Source organism: Schistocerca gregaria, chromosome 3, assembly GCF_023897955.1.
Source record: "Schistocerca gregaria isolate iqSchGreg1 chromosome 3, iqSchGreg1.2, whole genome shotgun sequence".
Taxonomy (NCBI): domain Eukaryota; kingdom Metazoa; phylum Arthropoda; class Insecta; order Orthoptera; family Acrididae; genus Schistocerca; species Schistocerca gregaria.
Genome location: NC_064922.1, coordinates 608179776 through 608203256, shown reverse-complemented (window position 1 = coordinate 608203256; position 23481 = coordinate 608179776). Strand labels below are relative to the sequence as shown.

The window sequence follows — 23481 nt, the reverse complement described above, 5'->3', positions numbered from 1 at the left end:
TTGAAGCTGCTTGCAATAATTGTCATGTGTGTTTGTAGGTGTGTTTGTAGTTAATTGTAATCACTGTGTGTAAAAAAGAATGACTGTTGGAAAAAACTAATGTAGAAGACTATCATAAAAATGGTCAGTAAGTTGTCAGATTTTTCACTGTCAACAGGTGATGTGACTGTAAGCTAATTTCTTTGACATTACAGTGAGAGACTGTATGTATAATCTATTGAACAAGCAGAATGTTGTGCAAGTTACTCAAGGGAATGCTGATTGATACCATCAAAAAACTGACATCTCAATGGCAATTTTAAGGCACTTCCAATTTCATGCTTTGAAAATCACAGGGGTTTACTTCTGGTAATATCAGGTATCTTGACAAATTTATCCAGCTGTTTTATTAAAGCAAACAACACGCTGGAAAAAGCTTAACTTCTCTTTGGGCAGTGTGTTGAACATTATAGTCTGTATACTTCACAGGATACAAATTCCTAATCAATAAGGATTAGGGAAGTTTCATTATTAATTATGCAATTTATATGCTGACACACATTTTTAAAACCTGAGCCCTTAAAAGTAAAAAAAAAAAAAAAAATATTACTTTACTTTCTTTCAAAGTGTAAATCATAATACCATCGTCACTACTATCTGAGTGTGTTTGAACAATAAGTTAGTAAATTTATGATGATATGTTCTTCTTCCTGAAGCTTTTCAGTGTGCTATACAGACTGTAGGCGGTGTTCTCTCTTGCTTCATACACAAATGATTGTGTCTGTTACTGTGAATTTTCTTTCACATATCCCTTAGCCTTTGCCCAAATTAATTTCATGGGACTATACTGACATTGACATGTGGGTAAACATAAAACTATGTGACCACATTCACATACAGCAAAGTCAGGTTTGTACGTCCTGTCACATGATGTGTACATTAACAAACCATAGAAGTTTGGCACTAGTTTGTGCGAAATATATTTATTTTTAACCCAGAGCAAAATATCCACTTTCATGGTGTGTGTATTTCATGTTTTCTCTGGCTTCGAAGCAAGGTATGGTAAGAATTCTTCAGTGGAGCACTTCACAGAACTGACAGCTTTCATTTTGAATGGTAGTCACTGTTTTTCTTATACCTAAATAAAAATTTACTGTCAGGAATGACACCAGAAGAAGTCAACACGCAGGATAATTATCCAAGAACCTACTCCTATAGGAACTTTAGAACTGACACTACCATCACTTATCTTCCAGCAGGTTGTCCTGGAATTCTGATTCACCCATGTTTCATTAAAGTAATACACTGGTGAACTATCTCCTTCTCATGCACTGTCCATCTTTATACAGATGTGGTTTATGCTGTACCCATATCACTTGTTTCAACAAAAAACACTCTTCTTAACATGTCTTTCAAAATTCTTTACATTGACGGAGTACTAACTTTGAAGCCAATTTTCTCACATGCAGTTGTAACAAGTTTTTGTCATATAGCATATTAAACATTCACAAGGAGTGCTTTAAAACATCGTTGTCAGAACCATCCATTTGTGTTGTCAGTTTATTGCGATACTGATGATTTCCAGGTGACATGAAACTAATTTTTCATACAGTTACCATGGCTCTGGACATTAGTTTACAATTCGCTTCATAGTTCTCATTTCAACACCAAGTGCTTGTGCAGTCCGTTTCACATTTATTACCATTAGTTGAATTGTTTTTTTTTTTACAGATACACATTCACAGCCATATCCTTACAAGGAAGAAAAGGAAAACACTGACAGGTGAAAGAAAAATTCAGTTGTTGCAAAGTACAGCAGCACTGCAGCATGCAGGAGAAAGATTCTCGCTGTCTAGCTATAACAAGCCACTTAGAAAGAGAAGGGGATGTGCAGAGAGGCTGAAAATTGGGCAGCCTTTCTACATGATGTGGACTTTAGTTGACTGGAAAACTTGATACAAGAATAACTGTAATAGCCAGAATAATCAAAATCAAAAAGACTCAATGAGTGAAGCGTGTTAAGAAGTACTAGGGAGCTTATTCAGAAAATTTGAGATGTTTATGTGAAATCTGGAATTGCTTGTAGTTAGGAGAGATCCTGAAAGACTTTTTAAACAGTTCAGAGGTTTATGTTCATAGCAAATTTTCATCTGTTAATTGTAAGTTTCGATCCCTGTAGACAGAATTTCTGCAGTATCAGCGATAATGCGTTGTGGAACATTTTGAAACAGGAACTAAAGTTTTAATCCTACTCACACAGAAATTTCTCCATACTGCTAGAAACATTTTTACAAACAGTAATGGGAATATCTTTATTGTGAAAGTTTTTTTTTTACCTACTGCTGAAAATACTGATAAGCCTGGTCGCTTGAAGTTTTAGAGAACAATGATAGAAAGCTTTAAGAAAACAAATACAGGCCTTGTAGCATGTGTATGAGGAATAACGTTTATCCACTGGCATAGATGATTTTTCTCTACTTGACCTGTTATAGGGATTTTTATTGTTAATGAAGTTGTGAGCTTTGTTTAAAGTCAAAATTGGGAGTACAGAGGGATAAAAAAAAATAATAGTTATTGATTTTCTTGTCAATGATACTATGACAAGTGCTGTTATGTCGGGCAGTGTGAAAATCCTCATTATTCTTCTTACTTCGCCTTGTGAATGTTTTTGAATGCAAAACATTAAGGCTTGTTTCATTTAATTAGTGACAAGCGATACGAATTAATGTCATCATTTGAGCAATGAACTGTTTCATATACATTAATTTCAGTATTTTTTATTTAACTCTCAAGACAGTGCTTTTATAGTATTGTAAGACACACAAAACTAAACCCTCTAAAAACATTTTGCTGAGGTAAATATTGCTGTAGCACTTCTTCCAATTAATTTTTGCAGGAACCAAAATGTTCAGTGCCATTCTGTCCCAAAATCAAACATACGCTGAAGCAGCATAAAATTCAGCAGGTAGATCAACTACAAAGGCGAATGGCAGCAATGAACATCAGGACAACAGTACCTGTTGGTCTGCTACCAGGCAGTTCAGGGGTGCAGGATGTTGGTGGTGCAGGTTCAGCAGTTACTCCAGTGGGTGATTTTACACCAGCAGCATCAGGTTCTGGCATTTTGGTTGGTTTGCAGCCTTCACATCGACCAGACATTAGTGGTTTGAAGCCTGATGCACAAACTCCCAGTGCACATTGTGAAATAGGTAAGTTGTACTGAATAACCACAATTCCTTCTCTTGTTCTTTTAAGACGAAAATTTGAAATTAAGCATTAACTATGGGCAGGTTAGCTTGTTCCTGCTATGTACTTGGTGCACCTGCGTCAACTTTTAGTTTCTGCTACTTGGCTATTCACCACTATGTATTCCAAATAATTTGATGAGATATTTGGTGAGAGTTTCTCCCAGAGTGTACAATGTTCAAGTAACTTAAGGAAATGCAACCAAGTGATGCCCATCATCACCAATATTTTGACAGGTGCACACCCTGTTATTTTCAGGCTAAACTGCAGCAAGTAAGTGATGTGTTAGTCCCAGAAAGACTCTCTCTCTCTCTCTCTCTCTCAGAAGTTATTGATTGTGAAAAATTAAATAACTAACAAGTGAGGTAGCACTAACTCCTTCCCCCCCTTTTTTTTATTTTACTTTATTTTTTTTCCGAGAGAGAGAGAGAGCAGGATTCCATGCAGAATTCAAACAAAAACCTCATTCTGTATTTATAAGGTTGTTAATTTAAACTGCTTCCTTAATAACACTATCCTAATAGCTGAAGGTGCATGCCAGAATTTCCTTATTATATTCCGTAAAATGACCAGTGCCAAAACAGAGTTCTGCAACAGCAGAGATGCCAGCTTTTATTTAAATTTTGCTTGGAATCCTACTTTCACCCATGTCAAAAACAGAGTGATGGAGTTAATGCTATTTCGTGCACTGGTTATTGATTTCCACTATTGACACCTTCCAAAATTGGTCGTCTTTGGTTGTGGGATGGTTCAGATGTTTGGTGTGTGTGTGTGTGTGTGTGTGTGTGTGTGTGTGTGTGTTTTGTTTTGTTTTGTCTTTCTGGAATTGCTCTGCAAACTGAGGTTTTAAATTACCTTGACACACCTTACTGCTGCCTTGAAAATAATGGTGTGCACCTGTTGAAATATTGGCAGTTGTCAGTGACATCAACTGGCAGCATTCCTGTAAGTTGCTTGAACACTTTTATTGTAATTCACAGCTTTGTGACAAAAATTCACCAATACAAGGATTGTGATATTATAAACTGAAATAATTTCATTGTTTCTTGTATATGCAGGGTGTTACAGATTTTTTTTTTTTTTTTTTTTTTTTTTTTTTTTTTAAATTGGGAGAAGATAAAGGATGAAATTCTGAAGGTTTTGATATAAGGAACCTGTAGCTGGAAATATCGAATCTGTATCTGCAGTCACCATTGGGCTGTTTATGTTCCATGCACTACCTGCATGAGAAGTTCCCAGGTGAGATTCTCCTGCCTATTGTAAGAGGCGACTAAAAGGACTTTCACATGTTTCGGCCTGTAGGTCTTGACCTCCATTTTTCAAAATTTTCTCGTAGAGTGAGCCAATTGAGGAAGGGGGCCTTACATGGTGCATGGTCTCCATCATGCGCTGAGACGTCTCACATCCTTCTTAGACGTGGATCTGCACTTCCACTCATTCTCCAGCTTATGGGTGAGGTCACCCTCTCGGGTGCGTTTTCCTACATTCTCTCTGCAGTATTGCATGCTGCGCTGTCAACGATAATGGACTTCTTAGCTCGTTTGTGCCTGATATCCAGCATGGTAGTCCATTGTGGTGGGGTTGCCATGTATCCTGTTGGTTGTAGCCCCCTGACCACACAGGGATTGCTCTGCTTATGCCTGCACTGTTAACTTCCCACGTATGCCAAGGAGTAGATGCCCGTCACCCTGGGGCATTGGGACTCCCGGCAATGGCCGTCCTGTCAGGTGGCCTTCGGTGCAGCTAGGTGGCGCCCATGGGGAGGACCCTGGTCTGAGTGGGTGGCATCAGGGCGGATGACACGCCATGAAGCGTAGTACGTCATCTCTTCGTCAAACACTAGCAGTCTCTAAGCTGTCAAGGTTTAACGTCAATGCTAAGAAATATGACCCCAAATCACCCCCCCCCCCCCCCTTTCTCCCTGGCCACATCGTGGGAAAAACACCAGGCTAAGGATGCCAGCGAAGCTTATTCGGCCTCGTACCTCGTATGTATGAGAGTTGATGGGGAATCTTTCTTGTCAATGAAACTTCAGTTTTTTGTGGTGCATTTATAAGGAAAGTTTGGGGATGTGGAGGGCTTTTCCAAAATGCGGTCATGGTCGGTCTTGACCAAAACTGCATCCTCTGCCCAGTCACGGGCACTACTCGCCTGTGACAAGCTGGCGGATGTTTCTGTTTCCATCGCATCCTATAAGACTTTAAATATAGTCCAGGTTATCATATTTCACAGGGACCTTCTTTTGTAGTCTGATGAAGAGCTGTGTGCCAGTTTAGAGCGGCGAGATGCCCATTTCATCAGACATATCCACTGAGGTCTGAGAGATAATCAGGTTGCCTTTGGTGCCTTCAACTTGGCCTTCGAGGGTGACAATTACCCGAGAAGGTGAAGATGATGGTGTAGTGTTGTGATGTAAAGCCATATACCCCTCCCGCGATGTGGTGCTTTAAGTTTTGGAAGTTTGGCCATATGTCTTCCCGCTGTACTTCCAGTATCACCTGTCGGGATAGTGGACATCCCAATACTCCCTGTGCCCCATCTTCCATCTGTGTAAACTGCGGAGACCACGATTCGCCTTTCTGGTCAGACTGCAGGATTCTTCAAAAAGAAAGAAAAATAATTGAATAAAAGACCCTGGACTGACTGACCTATACCGAGGCCAAGAGAAAATATGGGAGGCTACATCCTGTGCATATGTTGTTAATCTATGCCACCACTACGACTACGGTTCTACCATCTTCCATTCCGCTGTGTACAGTTGGCTCTCAGAGCCATCAGACTCCATCTTCCCCCTTGATGGTGGGGGGGGGGGGCACTTCCCTCCCTGTTGCTCCTGCACAATCTACTTCAGGAGCAACATCCCCCCCCCCCTCCCCCCAACAACCATCAGGGAGACATGTCCCCACTTCTCAGCCAGAGAAGTGTAAATCTTTTTCGGCTCCTCTCGCCAGAACGGGATCTCTTTGGTCACTCCCTTTCCAGGTTCCTACCAGTGGCAAAGCTGACACTCACCAGTGGCTGATACAACCACAGGTAGCTGATCATAGGGCTTCACAGTCCTCCTCAGTCCCTGAGACTGAATCAGTGAAGCCCTCCCAGCTGGACAAACCTAAGGAGCAGCGAGAGAAACCTAAAACGAAAAAGGTCCCTCAGAACCAGGGCACTGTGGTAGCACGCAGACCACCTACCTACAATATCTGTGTCTGAGGATGAGGTGGAGATTCTGGTGTCTGCAGAGGATCTAGATCTCGCTGGGCCCTCAGAAACAATGGATGTTGATCGTGCGGGCACTCGTCTGGTGGCAGCAGCTGACCATGAGGCTTAGACTGTATCATGGAGTATTTCATGCTTTCCCAGTCTCACGATCACGTAATCCTGCAGTGGAATTGCGGTGGTTTTTTCCACCACCTGGCTTGATCTATGGCAAATGTTCAGCTTTACACCTGCTTTCTGCATTGGCCACTAGGAAAACTCATTCCGGGCTGAAAACGTGATCCCTCGTTCTCTAGGGTGCCACTGGCAAAACAGTCCCTTGGTGGTTACCAGAAGTTGCTGAGGCAATTAAAGAGTGTTGGTGAACTCTACAGCGACATAAGCGGCACCCTTCCCTAGAGCACCTAATAGCTTTTAAGAGGCTCTGTACCCGCTTTGGCCTGCTTATAAAACGCCGGAAACAGGAGTGTTCGGAGAGGTAGGTGTCGACCGTTGGGTGCCATATGTCACCTTCCCAAATCTGGATGAAGATCAGATGTGTTTTTGGGTACCAGACCCCAAAAGATGTCCCTAGTGTTAACATTAATAGTGTGCTCTCTACACAGAAGCAAACGTGATTTCCGAGCACTACCCCTCAGCCTTTTGCACCCTCATCTACATCTACATCTACATCCATACTCTGCAAGCCACCTTACGGTGTGTGGCGGAGGGTACCCTGAGTACCTCTATCGGTTCTCCCTTCTATTCCAGTTTCGTATTGTACGTGGAAAGAAGGATTGTCGGTATGCTTCTGTGTGGGCTCTAATCTCTCTGATTTTATCCTCATGGTCTCTTCGCGAGATACACGTAGGAGGGAGCAATATACTGCTTGACGCTTCGGTGAAGGTTGTTTGTTGTTGTCTTCAGTCCTGAGACTGGTTTGATGCAGCTCTCCATGCTACTCTATCCTGTGCAAGCTGCTTCATCTCCCAGTACCTACTGCAACCTACATCCTTCTGAATCTGCTTAGTGTACTCATCTCTCGGTCTCCCTCAACGATTTTTACCCTCCACGCTGCCCTCCAATGCTAAATTTGTGATCCCTTGATGCCTCAAAACATGTCCTACCAACCGATCCCTTCTTCTAGTCAAGTTGTGCCACAAACTTCTCTTCTCCCCAATCCTATTCAATACCTCCTCATTAGTTACGTGATCTATCCACCTTATCTTCAGTATTCTTCTGTAGCACCACATTTCGAAAGCTTCTATTCTCTTCTTGTCCAAACTAGTTATCGTCCATGTTTCACTTCCATACATGGCTACACTCCAAACAAATACTTTCAGAAACGACTTCCTGATACATAAATCTATATTCGATGTTAACAAATTTCTCTTCTTCAGAAACGCTTTCCTTGCCATTGCCAGTCTACATTTTATATCCTCTCTACTTCGACCATCGTCAGTTATTTTACTTCCTAAATAGCAAAACTCCTTTACTACTTTAAGTGTCTCATTTCCTAATCTAATTCCCTCAGCATCACCCGATTTAATTTGACTACATTCCATTATCCTCGTTTTGCTTTTGTTAATGTTCATCTTATATCCTCCTTTCAAGACACTGTCCATTCCGTTCAACTGCTCTTCCAAGTCCTTTGCCGTCTCTGACAGAATTACAATGTCATCGGCGAACCTCAAGGTTTTTACTTCGTCTCCATGAATTTTAATACCTACTCCAAATTTTTCTTTTGTTTCCTTTACTGCTTGCTCAATATACAGATTGAATAACATCGGGGAGAGGCTACAACCCTGTCTCACTCCTTTCCCAACCACTGCTTCCCTTTCATGCCCCTCGACTCTTATTACTGCCATCTGGTTTCTGTACAAATTATAAATAGCCTTTCGCTCCCTGTATTTTACCCCTGCCACCTTTAGAATTTGAAAAAGAGTATTCCAGTCAACATTGTCAAAAGCTTTCTCTAAGTCTATAAATGCTAGAAACGTAGGTTTGCCTTTTCTTAATCTTTCTTCTAAGATAAGTCGTAAGGTCAGTATTGCCTCACGTGTTCCAACATTTCGACGGAATCCAAACTGATCCTCCCCGAGGTCTGCATCCACCAGTTTTTCCATTCGCCTGTAAAGAATTCGCGTTAGTATTTTGCAGCCGTGGCTTATTAAACTGATAGTTCGGTAATTTTCACATCTGTCAACACCTGCTTTCTTTGGGATTGGAATTATTATATTCTTCTTGAAGTCTGAGGGTATTTCGCCTGTCTCATACATCTTGCTCACCAGCTGGTAGAGTTTTGTCATGACTGGCTCTCCCAAGGCCGTCAGTAGTTCTAATGGAATGTTGTCTACTCCGGGGGCCTTGTTTCGACTCAGGTCTTTCAGTGCTCTGTCAAACTCTTCACGCAGTATCGTATCTCCCATTTCGTCTTCATCTACATCCTCTTCTATTTCCATAATATTGTCCTCAAGTACATCGCCCTTGTATAAACCTTCTATATACTCCTTCCACCTTTCTGCCTTCCCTTCTTTGCTTAGAACTGGGCTGCCATCTGAGCTCTTGATATTCATACACGTGGTTCTCTTCTCTCCAAAGGTCTCTTTAATTTTCCTGTAGGCAGTATCTATCTTACCCCTAGTGAGATAAGCTTCTACATCCTTACATTTGTCCTCTAGCCATCCCTGTTTAGCCATTTTGCACTTCCTGTCGATCTCATTTTTGAGACGTTTGTATTCCTTTTTGCCTGCTTCATTTACTGCATTTTTATATTTTCTCCTTTCATCAATTAAATTCAATATTTCTTCTGTTACCCAAGGATTTCTAGCAGCCCTCGTCTTTGTACCTACTTTATCCTCTGCTGCCTTCACTACTACATCCCTCAGAGCTACCCATTCTTCTTCTACTGTATTTATTTCCCCTATTCCTGTCAATTGTTCCCTTATGCTCTCTCTGAAACTCTGTACAACCTCTGGTTCTTTCAGTTTATCCAGGTCCCATCTCCTTAATTTCCCACCTTTTTGCAGTTTCTTCAGTTTTAATCTACAGGTCATAACCAATAGATTGTGGTCCACATCTGCCCCTGGAAATGTCTTACAACTTAAAACCTGGTTCCTAAATCTGTCTTACCATTATATAATCTATCTGATACCTTTTAGTATCTCCAGGGTTCTTCCACGTATACAACCTTCTTTCATGATTCTTAAACCAAGTGTTAGCTATGATTAAGTTGTGCTCTGTGCAAAATTCTATTAGGCGGCTTCCTCTTTCATTTCTTAGCCCCAATCCATATTCACCTATTATGTTTCCTTCTCTCCCTTTTCCTACACTCGAATTCCAGTCACCCATTACTATTAAATTTTCGTCTCCCTTCACTATCTGAATAATTTCTTTTATTTCATCGTACATTTCTTCAATTTCTTCGTCATCTGCAGAGCTAGTTGGCATATAAACTTGTACTACTGTAGTAGGTGTGGGCTTCGTATCTATCTTGGCCACAATAATGCGTTCACTATGCTGTTTGTAGTAGCTTACCCGCATTCCTATTTTCCTATTCATTATTAAACCTACTCCTGCATTACCCCTATTTGATTTTGTGTTTATAACCCTGTAGTCACCTGAGCAGAAGTCTTGTTCCTCCTGCCACCGAACTTCACTAATTCCCACTATATCTAACTTTAACCTATCCATTTCCCTTTTTAAATTTTCTAACCTACCTGCCCGATTAAGGGATCTGACATTCCACGCTCCGATCCGTAGAACGCCAGTTTTCTTTCTCCTGATAACGACATCCTCCTGAGTAGTCCCCGCCCGGAGATCCGAATGGGGGACTATTTTACCTCCGGAATATTTTACCCAAGAGGATGCCATCATCATTTAATCATACAGTAAAGCTGCATGTCCTCGGGAAAAATTACGGCTGTAGTTTCCCCTTGCTTTCAGCCGTTCGCAGTACCAGCACAGCAAGGCCGTTTTGGTTAATGTTGCAAGGCCAGATCAGCCAATCATCCAGACTGTTGCCCCTGCAACTACTGAAAAGGCTGCTGCCCCTCTTCAGGAACCACACGTTCGGTGAAGGTATGTTCTCGAAACTTTAACAAAAGCCTGTACAGAGCTACTGAGCGTCTCTCCTGCAGAGTCTTCCACTGGAGTTCATCTATCATCTGCGTAACGCTTTCGCAATTACTAAATGATCCTGTAACGAAGCGCGCTGCTCTCCGTTGGATCTTCTCTATCTCTTCCATCAAATGGCAGATGGAAAGCGAAGTCCTCTTATTCACTAAACGCCACAATGAACTGTATAATGTCCCATTTACAAAGTGGGAGCTCCGCATCACCCTTGCACGTTACTCCGACACAGCTCCTTGCCCGGATTGGATCCACAATCAGATGACTAAACATCTTTTGTCTGACTAAAAGCGATTTCTCCTCAATTTCTCCTCAACTGGATCTGGTGCGGTGATGTCTTTCCATCGTAATGGCGGGAGAGCAGCATCATTCCGGTGCTGAAACCCGGTAAAAATCCGCTTGATGTGGATAGCTATCGGCCCGTCAGCCTCACGAACATTCTCCATAAGCTGCTGGAATGTATGGTGTGTCAGCGGTTGGTTTGTGACCTGGAGTCACATGGCCTAATGGCTCCATGTTAGGGCGGCTTCCACCAGGGTTGCTGCACCACTGATAATCTTGTTCCCCTTGAGTCTGCCATCTGAACAGCCTTTTTCAGATGCCAGTATCTGGTTGCCATCTTTTTTGATTTGACACAATCTGGCGACATCATATCCTTTTCCGCATTGTATGAGTGGGGTCTCTGGGGGCCCGCTCCAGATTTTTATCCAAAACTTCCTATTGTTCCGTACTTTCCATGTCGAAGTTGGTGCCTCCCATAGTTCCCCCTCTATTCAGGAGAATGGCATTCTTCAGGGCTCCGTATTGAGTGTGTCTCTAATTTCAGTGGCTATTAACGGTCTAGCACCACCTGTAGGGCCAGCGGTCTCAAGTCTGTATGCAGGTGACTTCCGCATTTTGTACTGCTCCTCTAGTACTGGTGTTGCTGAGCGGTGCCTACAGGGAGCTATTCACAAGGTGCAGTCATTGGCTCTAGCCCACGGCTTCCAGTTTCCAGCCATGAAGTCATGTGTCATGCGTTTCTGTCGGTGTCGCTCCATTCACCCAGAACCAGAAATTTACCTTAATGATGATCCACTCACTGTATTGGAGACATTGATTCTTAGGACTGTAGTGTTGTAGAATAGTAAAGAGTTGGAAACGTGGAATATTGTCAAAGTTTCGTTGCCTATGCCGAGAGCCAGAGCCAGAGCCGGTCGGTTAGCCAAGAGGTAAGACGATTGCGCATGTATTGGAATGTGTCGTCACGCTGGGGCAGTGGCCTCGTTACACACAACAGGCGAGAGAGAATTGCTTAGCACGCAGGTTTGTGTTGGACGGAGACTTTCGTAGAGCGTAAGACAGAGGTATAGTGTCAGCTGTACTGCATTTCACAACTTCACGTAAGTCTCCCGTAACAACACGTAACTCTGTTGCAAGAACACCTAAGGGGCAAGTACGACAGATTAATCAGCAGTATAAGTGGAACGAATGCATTCATTACAAACGAGCATGACGTCAGGACATCGCTCGTGCTTCCTTTAAATACGCCAGCTTTGATAGCAACAAAGCACTCGCAGTTAGACATGTACTGGGATGCTGCGTAGTGCTCAGCTCGCTGATCGACATGTTAATCTTTATTAAGGAGATGTTGCAGTAAGGGCGGCCCATCCAGCAGCAGACGTGAGGGGACAGTACCAGCTCTGGTCCTCTTTGCTGCCGCTGTCAATCATCAGCCCAGGATTAGCAGACATTGCGGCAGACTCGCTCGCCACCAATGCTGACCACATCAGTGAGCTGTCGCCGAGATCGTGCAGGGCTTAGGCCCTGTGCATCCATTGTCACAACCGGGTGAGTCGGCGATGCTGGAGGACTGCAGCCCGTTCCACCCGTCCACCACAGATGAGCCACCAGGAGGAGCAGGGAAGAAGACAGGGTGGGATAGAGTACACTCTGCACTAAGAGAACGCCTCTCGTGCTGACAGTGCCAGGACTCCAACAAGGAGCCTCCTACGCACAGCGGCCTGCTGTCCGCTGCTGAGCCGGCCGGCCAGCTGGCGCCGCCAGCCATGCGTGGCCAAAGTACGACGTAAGGACATTTCTTCGCTACATCACAGCATGTGGCGCTGCGCTAGCAAGACTGGTGTGGCACGGAGCTGGTGTCATGGCTCAGAGTCAGTGAGGACTCGGGGGAAGGTCGTTGATATCACCACGCTCAGCCAGCCTGTGTTACGCGGGCTACATTGTACTTGGCAGGAATAAAGGTGTTATGAATTAATAATGTTTATTTGGTGTTTCTGATGCGTCCAGTCATTTCCTAGCATCCTGACAACTGGAGAGGTCACTGCTCGGCCTCCAGGCCATCATAAGTGACCTATAGATTTGGTGTCAGAAGTCCTCACGCTGCCTACGGATTTCGGTGTTCGAACTGCCCACTATAGCACTGGCCTGCAGATCTGGTATCTGGAGTCGTCGACACCACCACTGCAGGACTGACATTACAGAGTTGTGGTCAGAACTGTCGACTCTATGCAGCCTTGTGGTAAGTGCACGAGGCGATTTTTGTTAATAACTATGGACGCACGTTCTTTGCTGGGAGTGCACTTTGTGAGACCTGCAGAAACAGCAGATTTATCCGACTTTAAGGGAAACAGTTAGGAAACATACTTGGTACCAGTCAGATGTACTGTGTGTAATTTAACGGGAGATGGGGAGCCATGCACGAAGTTTGTACTAGTAGAATGTTTAGTTTGTAGAAGGTTTGGTCACACCACACACAATTGTAGAGTGTGTCGCTGGGCAATAACAAGGCAGAAGGATTAATTTTGTTTTGTTGTGCAATGTGAGTCTTGTTTGTCTTCTTGTGTGTAATGCTCAACTGTGACAAAGGAGTTGAGTAGCTAGTGTAGTTATTGTTCTGAGAAGTAAATTCAGTATAGAGTAATTTGTCAGTAATTTGCACAGATCATGCCGGAAACACGATCCGTTAGTACTGAAGTGAGTATAGCTGCTCTGACGGAGCAGGTCTCAAAATTGTTAGAAGAGAATGCGCAGCATAAGTTACGTCATGTAGAATTAATGACGCAAATGGAGATCTTGCGTCCGGCACAAGAGTCGCAAATGGGTTCAAGTGAGTGCAAGTCAGTAGCAATGTCCAACCTTGCAATATATCTTTCAGTAGCTAACCTGATCATGCCTTTCTCGGGTAAAACAACAGAGGATGTCACAGCGTTCATTAGCGATGTTTTGGCAACAGCTGCAATGAGCAATTGGTTGGACGTAACTACGTTACGTATGGCAAATTTGCGACTTTGCAGGGGAAGCCAAGACCTTTGTGATGTACCATGAGACGCTTAGTAACACGAGCACATTTGAAGAATTGGCAGATTGGTTATGACAAAGGTATCGTAAGCAGCGTAGTGCAAGATTTTTTAGGGAGAAGTTAGCTAATTTGAGACAGAAGGTCAATGAGACAGTGGAGTCTTTTTCAGACAGGATACGGAAAATTAATTCGCAGACCTATGAATTATCGGGTAATCCTGATGTGGATCATGTATTACTACAAGACGCAGAAAACAGAGCCCTCGATGTATTCCTCAGGGGAGTTCCTGCAGAACTTTCTCGTAGGTTTAGGATGGAGAATCCTGCGGATTTAGCTGCAGCACTGCATATTGCAATGCATCTGCAGGAGATAGACATTGCAAAGGGTTCACAATGATAAACGCATCTTTGCGTCGTAGAGGAATTGTTACCGTTGTGGGAGGAAAGGTCACATGAAGGCTCAATGCGGACAGCTGCAGTGCTATGCTTGTAAATGCTACGGTCACAAGTCGAATGAGTGTCATAGTAAGCAGAATGGTAACGGGAATAAACAGGAAAAAGCGTTAAACGGGAGCGGGAGTGTTTCGTCCGTCGGAAGACATTCCCGGTAAGCAGAAGTACGGTGAAAACTAGTACAGAGACGGATTGTTGCTTGATGGGTGTTGTAAGGAATAACAGATGTAAGTTTTTGTAAATAAAATGGAAAGAAACATTGCACATGGGAAAACTCACATCCTTTCATCTTTCCCTCTCCTTCCCTCTTTCCTGACGAAGCAACCGCCGGTTGCGAAAGCTCGAAATTTTGTGTGTGTGTGTGTGTGTGTGTGTGTGTGTGTGTGTGTGTGTGTGTGTGTTTTTTTTATTGTGCCTATCCACCGGCGCTTTCCCGCTTGGTAAGTCATGGAATCTTTTAATAGATGTAAGTTTATGATTGATACAGGGGCACATGTATCTGTTGCTAGTCTAGGCCTCATGGGTAGGAGAAGACAAGGTACTCCAGGTATAGATTACGTGGAGTAGGGAATAGAGTTGCAATCATTGGGTACAATACAGCTCGTTTTTAAGATTGGAACTGTAGAGTTTGGAGAGCAAATGGAAGTGTTGCCAACTGTGGGACAAGGGTATTCTGTGATTCTTGGACTGGACTTCCTTGATAAACACCATGCCAAAATTAGTCTTTCACAGCATACAGTTGAACTTAGTGGAAACTTGTTTTCAATGGGTACAACAGCTGTAAATGTTTCTACGTCGCGAGGTGCACCCATTGTTAAGATGTCACCAATTGAACCGTGTACAAGGGCATTAAAGATCATTATGCATGTCAAAGTGCCTTCGGGTACAGGGAGGTTAGTTTGGTTATCAGTAGGTACCAATGTACCATAGCAGAGACTGTGTGTGGTGGAGCCACTGCAGAGCAATGAAGCATTGGATGAAATGCATTGTTTTATTAGGAGGAGCTTGTGCGCGTAATGGATATAAATGGGGAACTGATGATTCCGGTCAGTGTAGATAATTTTGGGGCATATAAAGTGGATGTCCCAAAGTTTTAGTGGTAACAAGTTTGGAAATACTCGACAATGAGGATATAGATAAATCCCAAGGTGTTTATAATGTCAAGCAAACTGTCAAGGCATTTGTACTACATGATAAGATTCGTCATTTGGAGAATGGTGTTGGAAAGCTATGGAAGCTTTGTTACTAGAGTATTTAGATTTGTTTAATTCAGAAGGTCCATTACCAGCAACTCCTATTACACAGCACCATATGCCGACTGGCGATAGTCTGCTGTCTACAGAAAACCATACAGGATAGCGAAACACCTACAACCACTAGTGGAAGAATTTATTAATCAACAGCTAAGGGACGGTATTATATAGAACAGTGAAAGTAGTGGTCTGCCAACATAGAGGTAGTTCCTGAGAAGTCATTGGATGGCACTAGAAAGTATAGGTTTTGTTGTGACTATCGTTTTTTGAAAGCACAAACTGCAACAGATGCGTATCCAATACCGAATATCACGGAAACATTGGATAACCTAGGTCAGTGTAAATATTTTTCGACACTAGATCTAAAGAGTGGGTACCATCAGATAGAAGCAAGTCCTGAGGATAGACCGAAGAAGGCCTTTACAACAAGCCTTGGTCACTTTCAGTATCGCAGAATGCCATTTGGGTTGAAAACCGCTTCTGCTACTTTCCAGCGTCTGTTAGATGGTGTGCTTCGGGGACTGAAACCGAAGATTGCTATGGTATACCTCGATGATAGTGTTACTTTTTCACGTAATATAGAAGAGCATGTGGAATGACTGAACGAAGTATCCAGTAGGCTAAGAGTGGCAAATCTTACGCTTAAAGTCGAGACATGTCAGTTTGCTCAGACGCAAGTGACTTATCTTGGGCATATTATCAGTCGGGATGGGGTAAGAAAGGATCCTCGTCTAACGTCGGCTGTGCGTGGTTTTCCAGTACCACAGACCACTAAACAAGTTCAGCAATAGGTTGGTTTCTGTATTTACTACACACGATATGTAAAGGGGTTCTTGGAAATTGCACATCCATTAATGAGATTGTTAAAGAAAGGTGTTAAGTTTGAATGGGCAGGACAGTTTCTGGAGGCATTCAAGAAGCTCAAACAGATAATAACATCAGACCCAGTGTTGATACTTCCTGATTTCGAACAAGAGTCCATACTATCTTGTGATGCTAGTAATATTGCTGTAGGTTGTATTCTTTCTCAGAGGGTTAATGGACAGGAACATCCGGTGGATTATGCTTCCAGGCAACTGAATAAGGCAGAGAAGAATTATTCAACTACAGAGAAAGAAATGCTAGCAGTGATTTATGGTATCCCATATTTTCGCTGTTATTTATATGGGCGTAAGTTCAAGGTGATTACAGATCACGCAGCATTGAAGTGGTTGTTGGGGTTGAAAGATCCTTCGAGTCGTTTAACGAGATGGGCACTGAGATTAAGTGAATTTGACTACGAGGTAATTCAAAAACCAGGGGTAAAACATACGAATGCAGATGCGCTCAGTAGAAAAGTGGCAGCTGTACAAGTTGTGGGCATAAGTGAGAAGGAGTGGATAAAGGCGCAAGCCACTGACACAGTGTGTCAATTGTTCCGAACACAACCACAGTTTGAAATGCAGGATGGATTGCTTTGCAGGAAGACGAAGTGCAGACTGCGCGTCGCAGTACCGGAGTCGCTCAGGGAAGAAGTGTTGAAACAAGTGCACGACCATATAGTGTCGGGTCATGGTGGTAAAAGAACGACTTATAGACGGGTAGCTGAAAGGTTTTGGTGGAAGACACGTCACAATGATGTAGAGCAGTATGTGCAAAATTGTATACAGCATGCGCAGAGAGCAGATGTAAGTCATCAGAAAATTCAGTTACAGACTACCTGAAGCGGATCGTGCGTTCGCATTCATAGGATTAGACGTAATCCGGGCATTTAACAAGACCCACGCAGGTAATCGATACTTATTAACAATATTAGATCATTTTCCCCGATACCTGGTAATGGTAGCTGTTCCAGATCAGAAGGCAAGCACTGTTGCGCAAGCCTTAGTAAATAACTGGTTGCTGAAGTATGGTGTGTCTGATACTATAATTACAGATCAGGGTAGTAACTTTGTCGGAGCTGATGAAGCAGTTATGCCGTTTATTGAAAGTTAAGAAGCGGACAAGCCCATTTCATCCTCAGTCGAATGGACGAACAGAACAGGTTCATAGGACGTTAGTTAAGATGGTTAGTTATTACATAAATTCAGAGCACAGGGATTGGGACGTGCATTTACCGCGAAAGTTCATACAGGAATGGGGTGTTCTCTGTATGAGGTAATTTATGGTTGGAAAATGCCATCACCATTTGATGTGCTCAAACCTCAGGTAGGTTCACAGGATGAGTCAGTGAAGAATTTCACCAAGAAATTGAGAGAGATTTGGCAAAGGGTACGGTGTGCTAATACTAAAGCTCTGGAGAAACAAGAGAGTATTGGGCGTAGATACAGAATTGGTCAGTGGGTATTGTTGGCTAATCCTTATGTTCCGAAGGGTAAAACGAAGAAGTTTTTGACGAAATATTCTGGATCATATCAGGTAAATGAAATACTGTCTCCAGTGAATGAAAAGTTGCAGTTACCAACTAAGTCGTCAGTAGTTCAGGTGAGTAGGATTAAGCCGTTTCAGGGCGCAGTGGATACGTTACTGCAGATCCCTCCAGCAGTATCGAAGGGTGTGAGGGTACCGAAGCTAAAAGAACAGCAGAACAACGCTCTTACGCACTTAAGTCTAGGGATAAGTAGATTAAGTGTCCTCGGGGAGGAATATGTCGTATTTATTGTTATTAGGTAATAGGGTATGTGTAGTTTTTGCTTGTCATTTGTGTGTTTTAGACGTGGTAAGGAAGGGAGCGATTGACATGTCTTCCTTTTCCTTCAGGTGCCGTGTCAGGATGTGGCCCGGGAGACTTTCCATCAGTCTGGTACTGCTACACTGTTGCAGAGGAGAGGTGGTGCAGGTGCATCCACTAGATAAGGGAATTTTGTTTGCAAGACAAGTAGATGTGGTATTGTCAAGCCACAGGTGGACAATTGTGTTCACGTATAATATATGGGGAGTGAGCAATGACATACGGACACCACAGGATAGGTTTACAGTGCTACAGGCGGCCACAGAGACGGAGGGGTTGTTTCAAGACATACGAAACGAGTATCAGGAATTGAAACTCTCATACGTAAACCTGAGAAGGCAGCTGCAACAAGTAACGGAAGTGGTCCTGCAAATGCTCGTTAGCAGGAAACGAGGGTGGTTGGATGCAGGGGGAAAATTGCTGAAAACAGTGTTTGGAACTGCCTGACGAGGAGGATATAAGGAGCTTAAATACTACGGTGGGGGAGGTGCAGGAGTTGACGGAGGAAACTAAGTCGAAAGTGGATTGGCACACGACACATATAGGTAACGTGGAGCAGGGGGTATTGAATGTCACTAGAACAGTGCGGGAGTTGAAGTCACACCTGGAACGGTATGCAGCAAATACCAGCAGTGTGTTGAATGGGGACATAGAGGCTATATGGGCGAGATTGAACCGAGTAGATAGGAAAATACAAGTAGCAGCTTTATTGAGGGCATTAGCAGACAGGGTAGATGATGCACGTGTCGGATTGGAAGTGTTATATGAAGCTGTGCATCACGCAGTGCATGGGCAATTGAGTGCCACTTTGTTAGGTCCAGATCAGATGGTGAAGGTGTTGCTGAAAGCGCAGAAATAATTCTCGGAAGGAGTGTGTCATGTCATGCCTCCGGCGAAACGGAATTTACTGATATTCTATCACATGTCTAAAGTGAGAGTAATTACGGATCAGGCGAGTATACATGTAGAAGTGTAAATACCAGTGATGGGTATCAATTTGCGGTACCAGTGTTATATGGTACACCTGTATCCACTTACATGGGGTGCACTTGGGAAGTGGGTGCTGACCACATCAGTGAGCTGTCACCGAGATTGTGCGGGGCCTGGGCACTGTGATCTGCCGTCACAACCGGGTGAGTGTGGTGATGCTGGGGGACTGCAGCCTGTTCCGCCCGTCCACCGTGGACGAGCCACCAGGAGGAGCAGGGAAGAAGACGGGGTGGGATAGAGTACACTCTGCACCACGAGAACGCCTCTCGTGCTGACAGTGCTGGGACTCCAACCCGGAGCCTCCTATGCGCAGTGGCCTGCTGTCCGCTGCCGAGCTGGCAGGCTGGCCGGCCAGCTGGTGCCGCTAGCCATGCCGGCCAAAGTACGAAGTAAGGACATTCCTTCGCTACGTCACTGCACGTGGCGCTACGCTAGGAAGACTGGTGTGGCCCGGAGCTGGTGTCATCGGTACGAGTCGGCGAGGACTCGGGGAAGGTCGTTGATATCACCAAGCTCAGCCAGCCTGTGTTACAGGCCACATTGTACTCGGCAGGAATAAAGGTGTTATGAATTAATAATGTTTCTTTGGCGTTTCTGACGCGTCCAGTCATTTCCTAGCATCCTGACAACTGGAGAGGTCACCACTCGACCTCCAGTCCACCGTAGGCGCCTATAGGACAGATTTTCGATGCCTGATTGACATGGCAACCTCACCTTCATCAGCTTAATCGGAAGTGCTGGCAGCACCCCAATGCCCTTTACTGCGTGAGCTACATCAACCGGGGTGCAGATCGCTCTACAGAGCCCTTGTTCAATCCTGCCTTGACTATGAGAGTCTGGTTTATGGTTCGGCGGCACCCCCAGCATTGCATTTACTGGACCCAGTGCACCACTGTGGTGTTCACCTAGTGACGGGAGCTTTTAGAACGAGTCCGGTGACCAGTGTCCTGGTGGAGGCTGGAGTCCCTCCATTGGAAGTTAGGCATGCACAACTGCTAGCCAGTTACGTTGCACACGTTCGTAGTTCTCCTGTGCATCCAAATTACCGTCTGCTTTTCCCAACCATGGCAGTTCATCTCCTGCTTCGGCGGCCCAAGTCAGAAATTGTGGTTAGTGTCCGGTCCCTTCTGTCTGAACTGGAGTCCTTCCTGTTACCACCTCTCCTCAAGGTCCATTCATGTACACCTCAACGGTGTACACCTGGGCCGCAGATTCTTCTAGATCTTTTGCATGGCCCTAAGGACTCAATTCTCGGCATGTACCGGTGACATGAAGTGATTTACACTAATGGCTCGATGGCTGATAGTCATGTAGGTTTTGCGTATATTCATGGAGGACATATTGAACAGCACTCCTTGCCAGATGGCTGCAGTATTTTCACTGCAGAGCTGGTGGCTACATCTCATGCCCTTGAGCACATCTGCTCATACCCTGGCCAGCCATTTCTCCTGTGTAGTGACTCATTGAGTAGCTTACAAGCTATTGACCAGTGCTACCCTCGCCATCCTTTGGTAGTGTCCATTCAGGAGTCTAATTATGCCCTGGAACGGTCCCATTGTTCAGTGGTGTTTGTGTGGACCCGAGGACACGTTGGGATCCCAGGCAACAAACTTACCGACAGACTGACCAAACAGGCTACGCGGAAACCGCTTCTGGAGTTGGGCATCTCCAAAACTGACTTGCGTTCTGTCTTACACCGCAGAGTTTTTTGGCTTTGGGAAACAGAATGGCATAACAGTACACACAACAAAGTGCTTATCATTAAGGAGACTACGAATGTGTGGAAGTCTTCCATACAGTCCTCTCACAGGGAATCAGTTGCCCTCTGCTGGCCCTGTATTGGCCATATATGGCTAATACATGGTTATCTCTTCCGTCGCGAGGCTCGCAAATGACGGTTGTCCATCTCTTCCTGGACCGCCCACTTTTAGCTGCTCTGCAGTGGACTTTTAACTTTCTCAGTATCCTGCCTTCGGTGTTTGGTGACAATGTCTTAACAGCAGCTTCAGTTTTATGTTTTATTCGTGAGGGTGGGTTTTGTCATTTGTCCCTCTGTCCTCCACCCTACTGCTTCTAGGGAGGAGGTTTTAATGTGTTGCAAAGTGGCTGGCTTCTTCTTTTTATTCTCATGATCAGCCAGCCATCTGCCCTCGTTTTGATCTCTTCTACATGTTTCTTGCGCATCTCTCTGGTTTTCTTGTCCAATTTTGTCCATTTTGGTTTTTGTAGCCCTTCTGTCATTCTTGTGGTTTTCTGCTTTCTTCCCTCTGTTTTGTATGTCTCGTTTATTTTACTCCCACCCTTGTGGAATTATTTTAATTGAAACGAGGGACTGATGTTCTTTCAGTTTCAGTTGCCCCCTATTTTTAAACAAACCAACCAACCCAGGTGAGATTCTCGATGAACATTTGGACTGAAATTTTTGGAGATCACCTTACTGGACCACACCTTGTATCACATCATTGTAATGGTGCACGCTTTTGGAGTTTCTGGGCAATGCCTTGCCTGAACTTTTGGAAGACATTTCCTGACAACAGTGCTGCTTCAGAATGATGATGCTCCAGTGCACATTGATTGTTGGGCCAGTGCATATCTCTCGGACAACTTTAGGCAGAAAGTAATTGTAAGGGGCTTCCCAATCTGTTGGGACCTCGTGCTCCCCACTGGCCACTCTTGACTTTTTCTTCTGTGGTTATAAAAAAATCTTCTGTGTACTCAGTGCCAATACGAGCATTACCAGAGTTTGAGTGGATCCTTACAGTGTTTGATACCACAAGAGGGGAGTGTGGAACCTTAGTCAGGCAAAACATGGTTCCGCATTGCACTTCATGGTACAAAGTTGATGGTCATCACATTGAACTTTTACTCAACAGTAGCGAAGCCAGATTCCATTTACAATTTCATTGAGTGCAGGCACTTCCTGCAGAGGAATGACCAACATCAAAAATTAAAATTGCAGAGCAGCCTAATGTCACATGTAACTTTTCCTTCATTGAAATGTTTCACTTGAGCAATGCAATAAAGAATAAGTTGCATGTGGCATGTGGTTGCTATGCAGTTTTAAATTTGGTTTACAATATTTGATTGGCTCTACCGTCAAATATTTTCCAAAGTGCAGTATTCTTGTGTTTCATTCAGCCTACTGAATATTTAGAAAGTGCATCTTCCTGTAAAAACTTTCATATTTGCAGCTATAGGTTTCTTATATCAAAACATTCAAAATTTAATCCTCTACAGTCCCTCAACTTTTTAAGTTGTGCTGTTACACCCTGTATATATGTATTAAAATGTGCATTAAGTTCTTGTGTCCTAAATAATACTTTGAAGTAAAATAGATTTTCACTGAAAAGTATATTGCAATTATACGTCCAGTAAGAAGCTACAAGACATGGGGCACCTTGGGTTCGAGTAGTATATGGGGAGGGAAATGCTCCTGGCATTGTCACTCAGAAAATGACTGAAGCTCTGCTACCTCCATATACACAGTGTTACCGGTCAAATTGGTCCTTCAGCTGCTACTCACCTTATGCATCTGAATCAGTGAACTCCAAGTTAATACATTTTAAAAAAAAAGTACTCGTATTCTTATCTAAATACTACTGATATATTGATGTTAAGGAAAGGATAGTTGCTACTCACCACGTAGCGGAGATGGTGAATCGCAGATAGGTACAACAAAAGGATTGTCAGAATCTGGGCAACAAGGCCTTTGTCAGAAATGGACAACACACACACTCACACACACACACACACACACACACACACACACACACACACACGACTGCAGTCTCTGAGAGTGGCTTCAGTGGCCAGAGGTAGCAGTTTTGTGTGTGTGTGTGTGTGTGTGTGTGTGTGTGTGTGTGTGTGTGTGTGTGTGTGTTGCATTTGTTTGAGTGGGCATGTATGTTGTCTATTTCCGACGAAGGCCTTGCTGGCTGAAAGCTCACTTTCTGATGTCTTTTTGTTGTACCTATCTGCAACTCAACATATCCACTATATGGCGGGTAGTAGCTGTCCTTTTCATTATTACATTCCATCCTGGATTTTCCACTACTATGTTAAGGTACATGACTCCCATAGACATGGTTAATGTTTGTTGTTGCAAATTTCGTGGATCAGGCAATATGGCATGCATTTTACAGTTGAAATTCAATTTTGTAGTTTTTTAGTTCATAATTTTTATATGCTAATAGTACATGTTGTAATAAGATATTGATTACATACGTA

The 23481-nt window shown here is 43.7% G+C and overlaps 1 protein-coding gene across 12 annotated transcripts in view; it reads left to right on the top strand.

The window, feature by feature from the left end:
• The window catches only part of LOC126354058 (histone lysine acetyltransferase CREBBP-like), a 41791-nt gene that overhangs the window by 8921 nt on the left and 9389 nt on the right, over positions 1 to 23481 (top strand). For 6 of the 12 annotated variants that reach the window (XR_007565258.1, XM_050003418.1, XM_050003423.1 and 3 more), the window contains one exon: positions 2876 to 3188. Coding sequence is in view for 9 of the 12 variants with exons in the window: in XM_050003418.1 (XP_049859375.1) it covers positions 2876 to 3188 (313 nt within the window). In the remaining 3 variants the exon portion in view is untranslated. Of the gene's footprint in view, positions 1 to 1710; positions 2105 to 2875; positions 3189 to 12172; positions 17853 to 18293; positions 23475 to 23481 lie in introns of those variants that run through there. The other 6 variants (XR_007565260.1, XR_007565259.1, XM_050003425.1 and 3 more) reach the window with 4 other exon arrangements.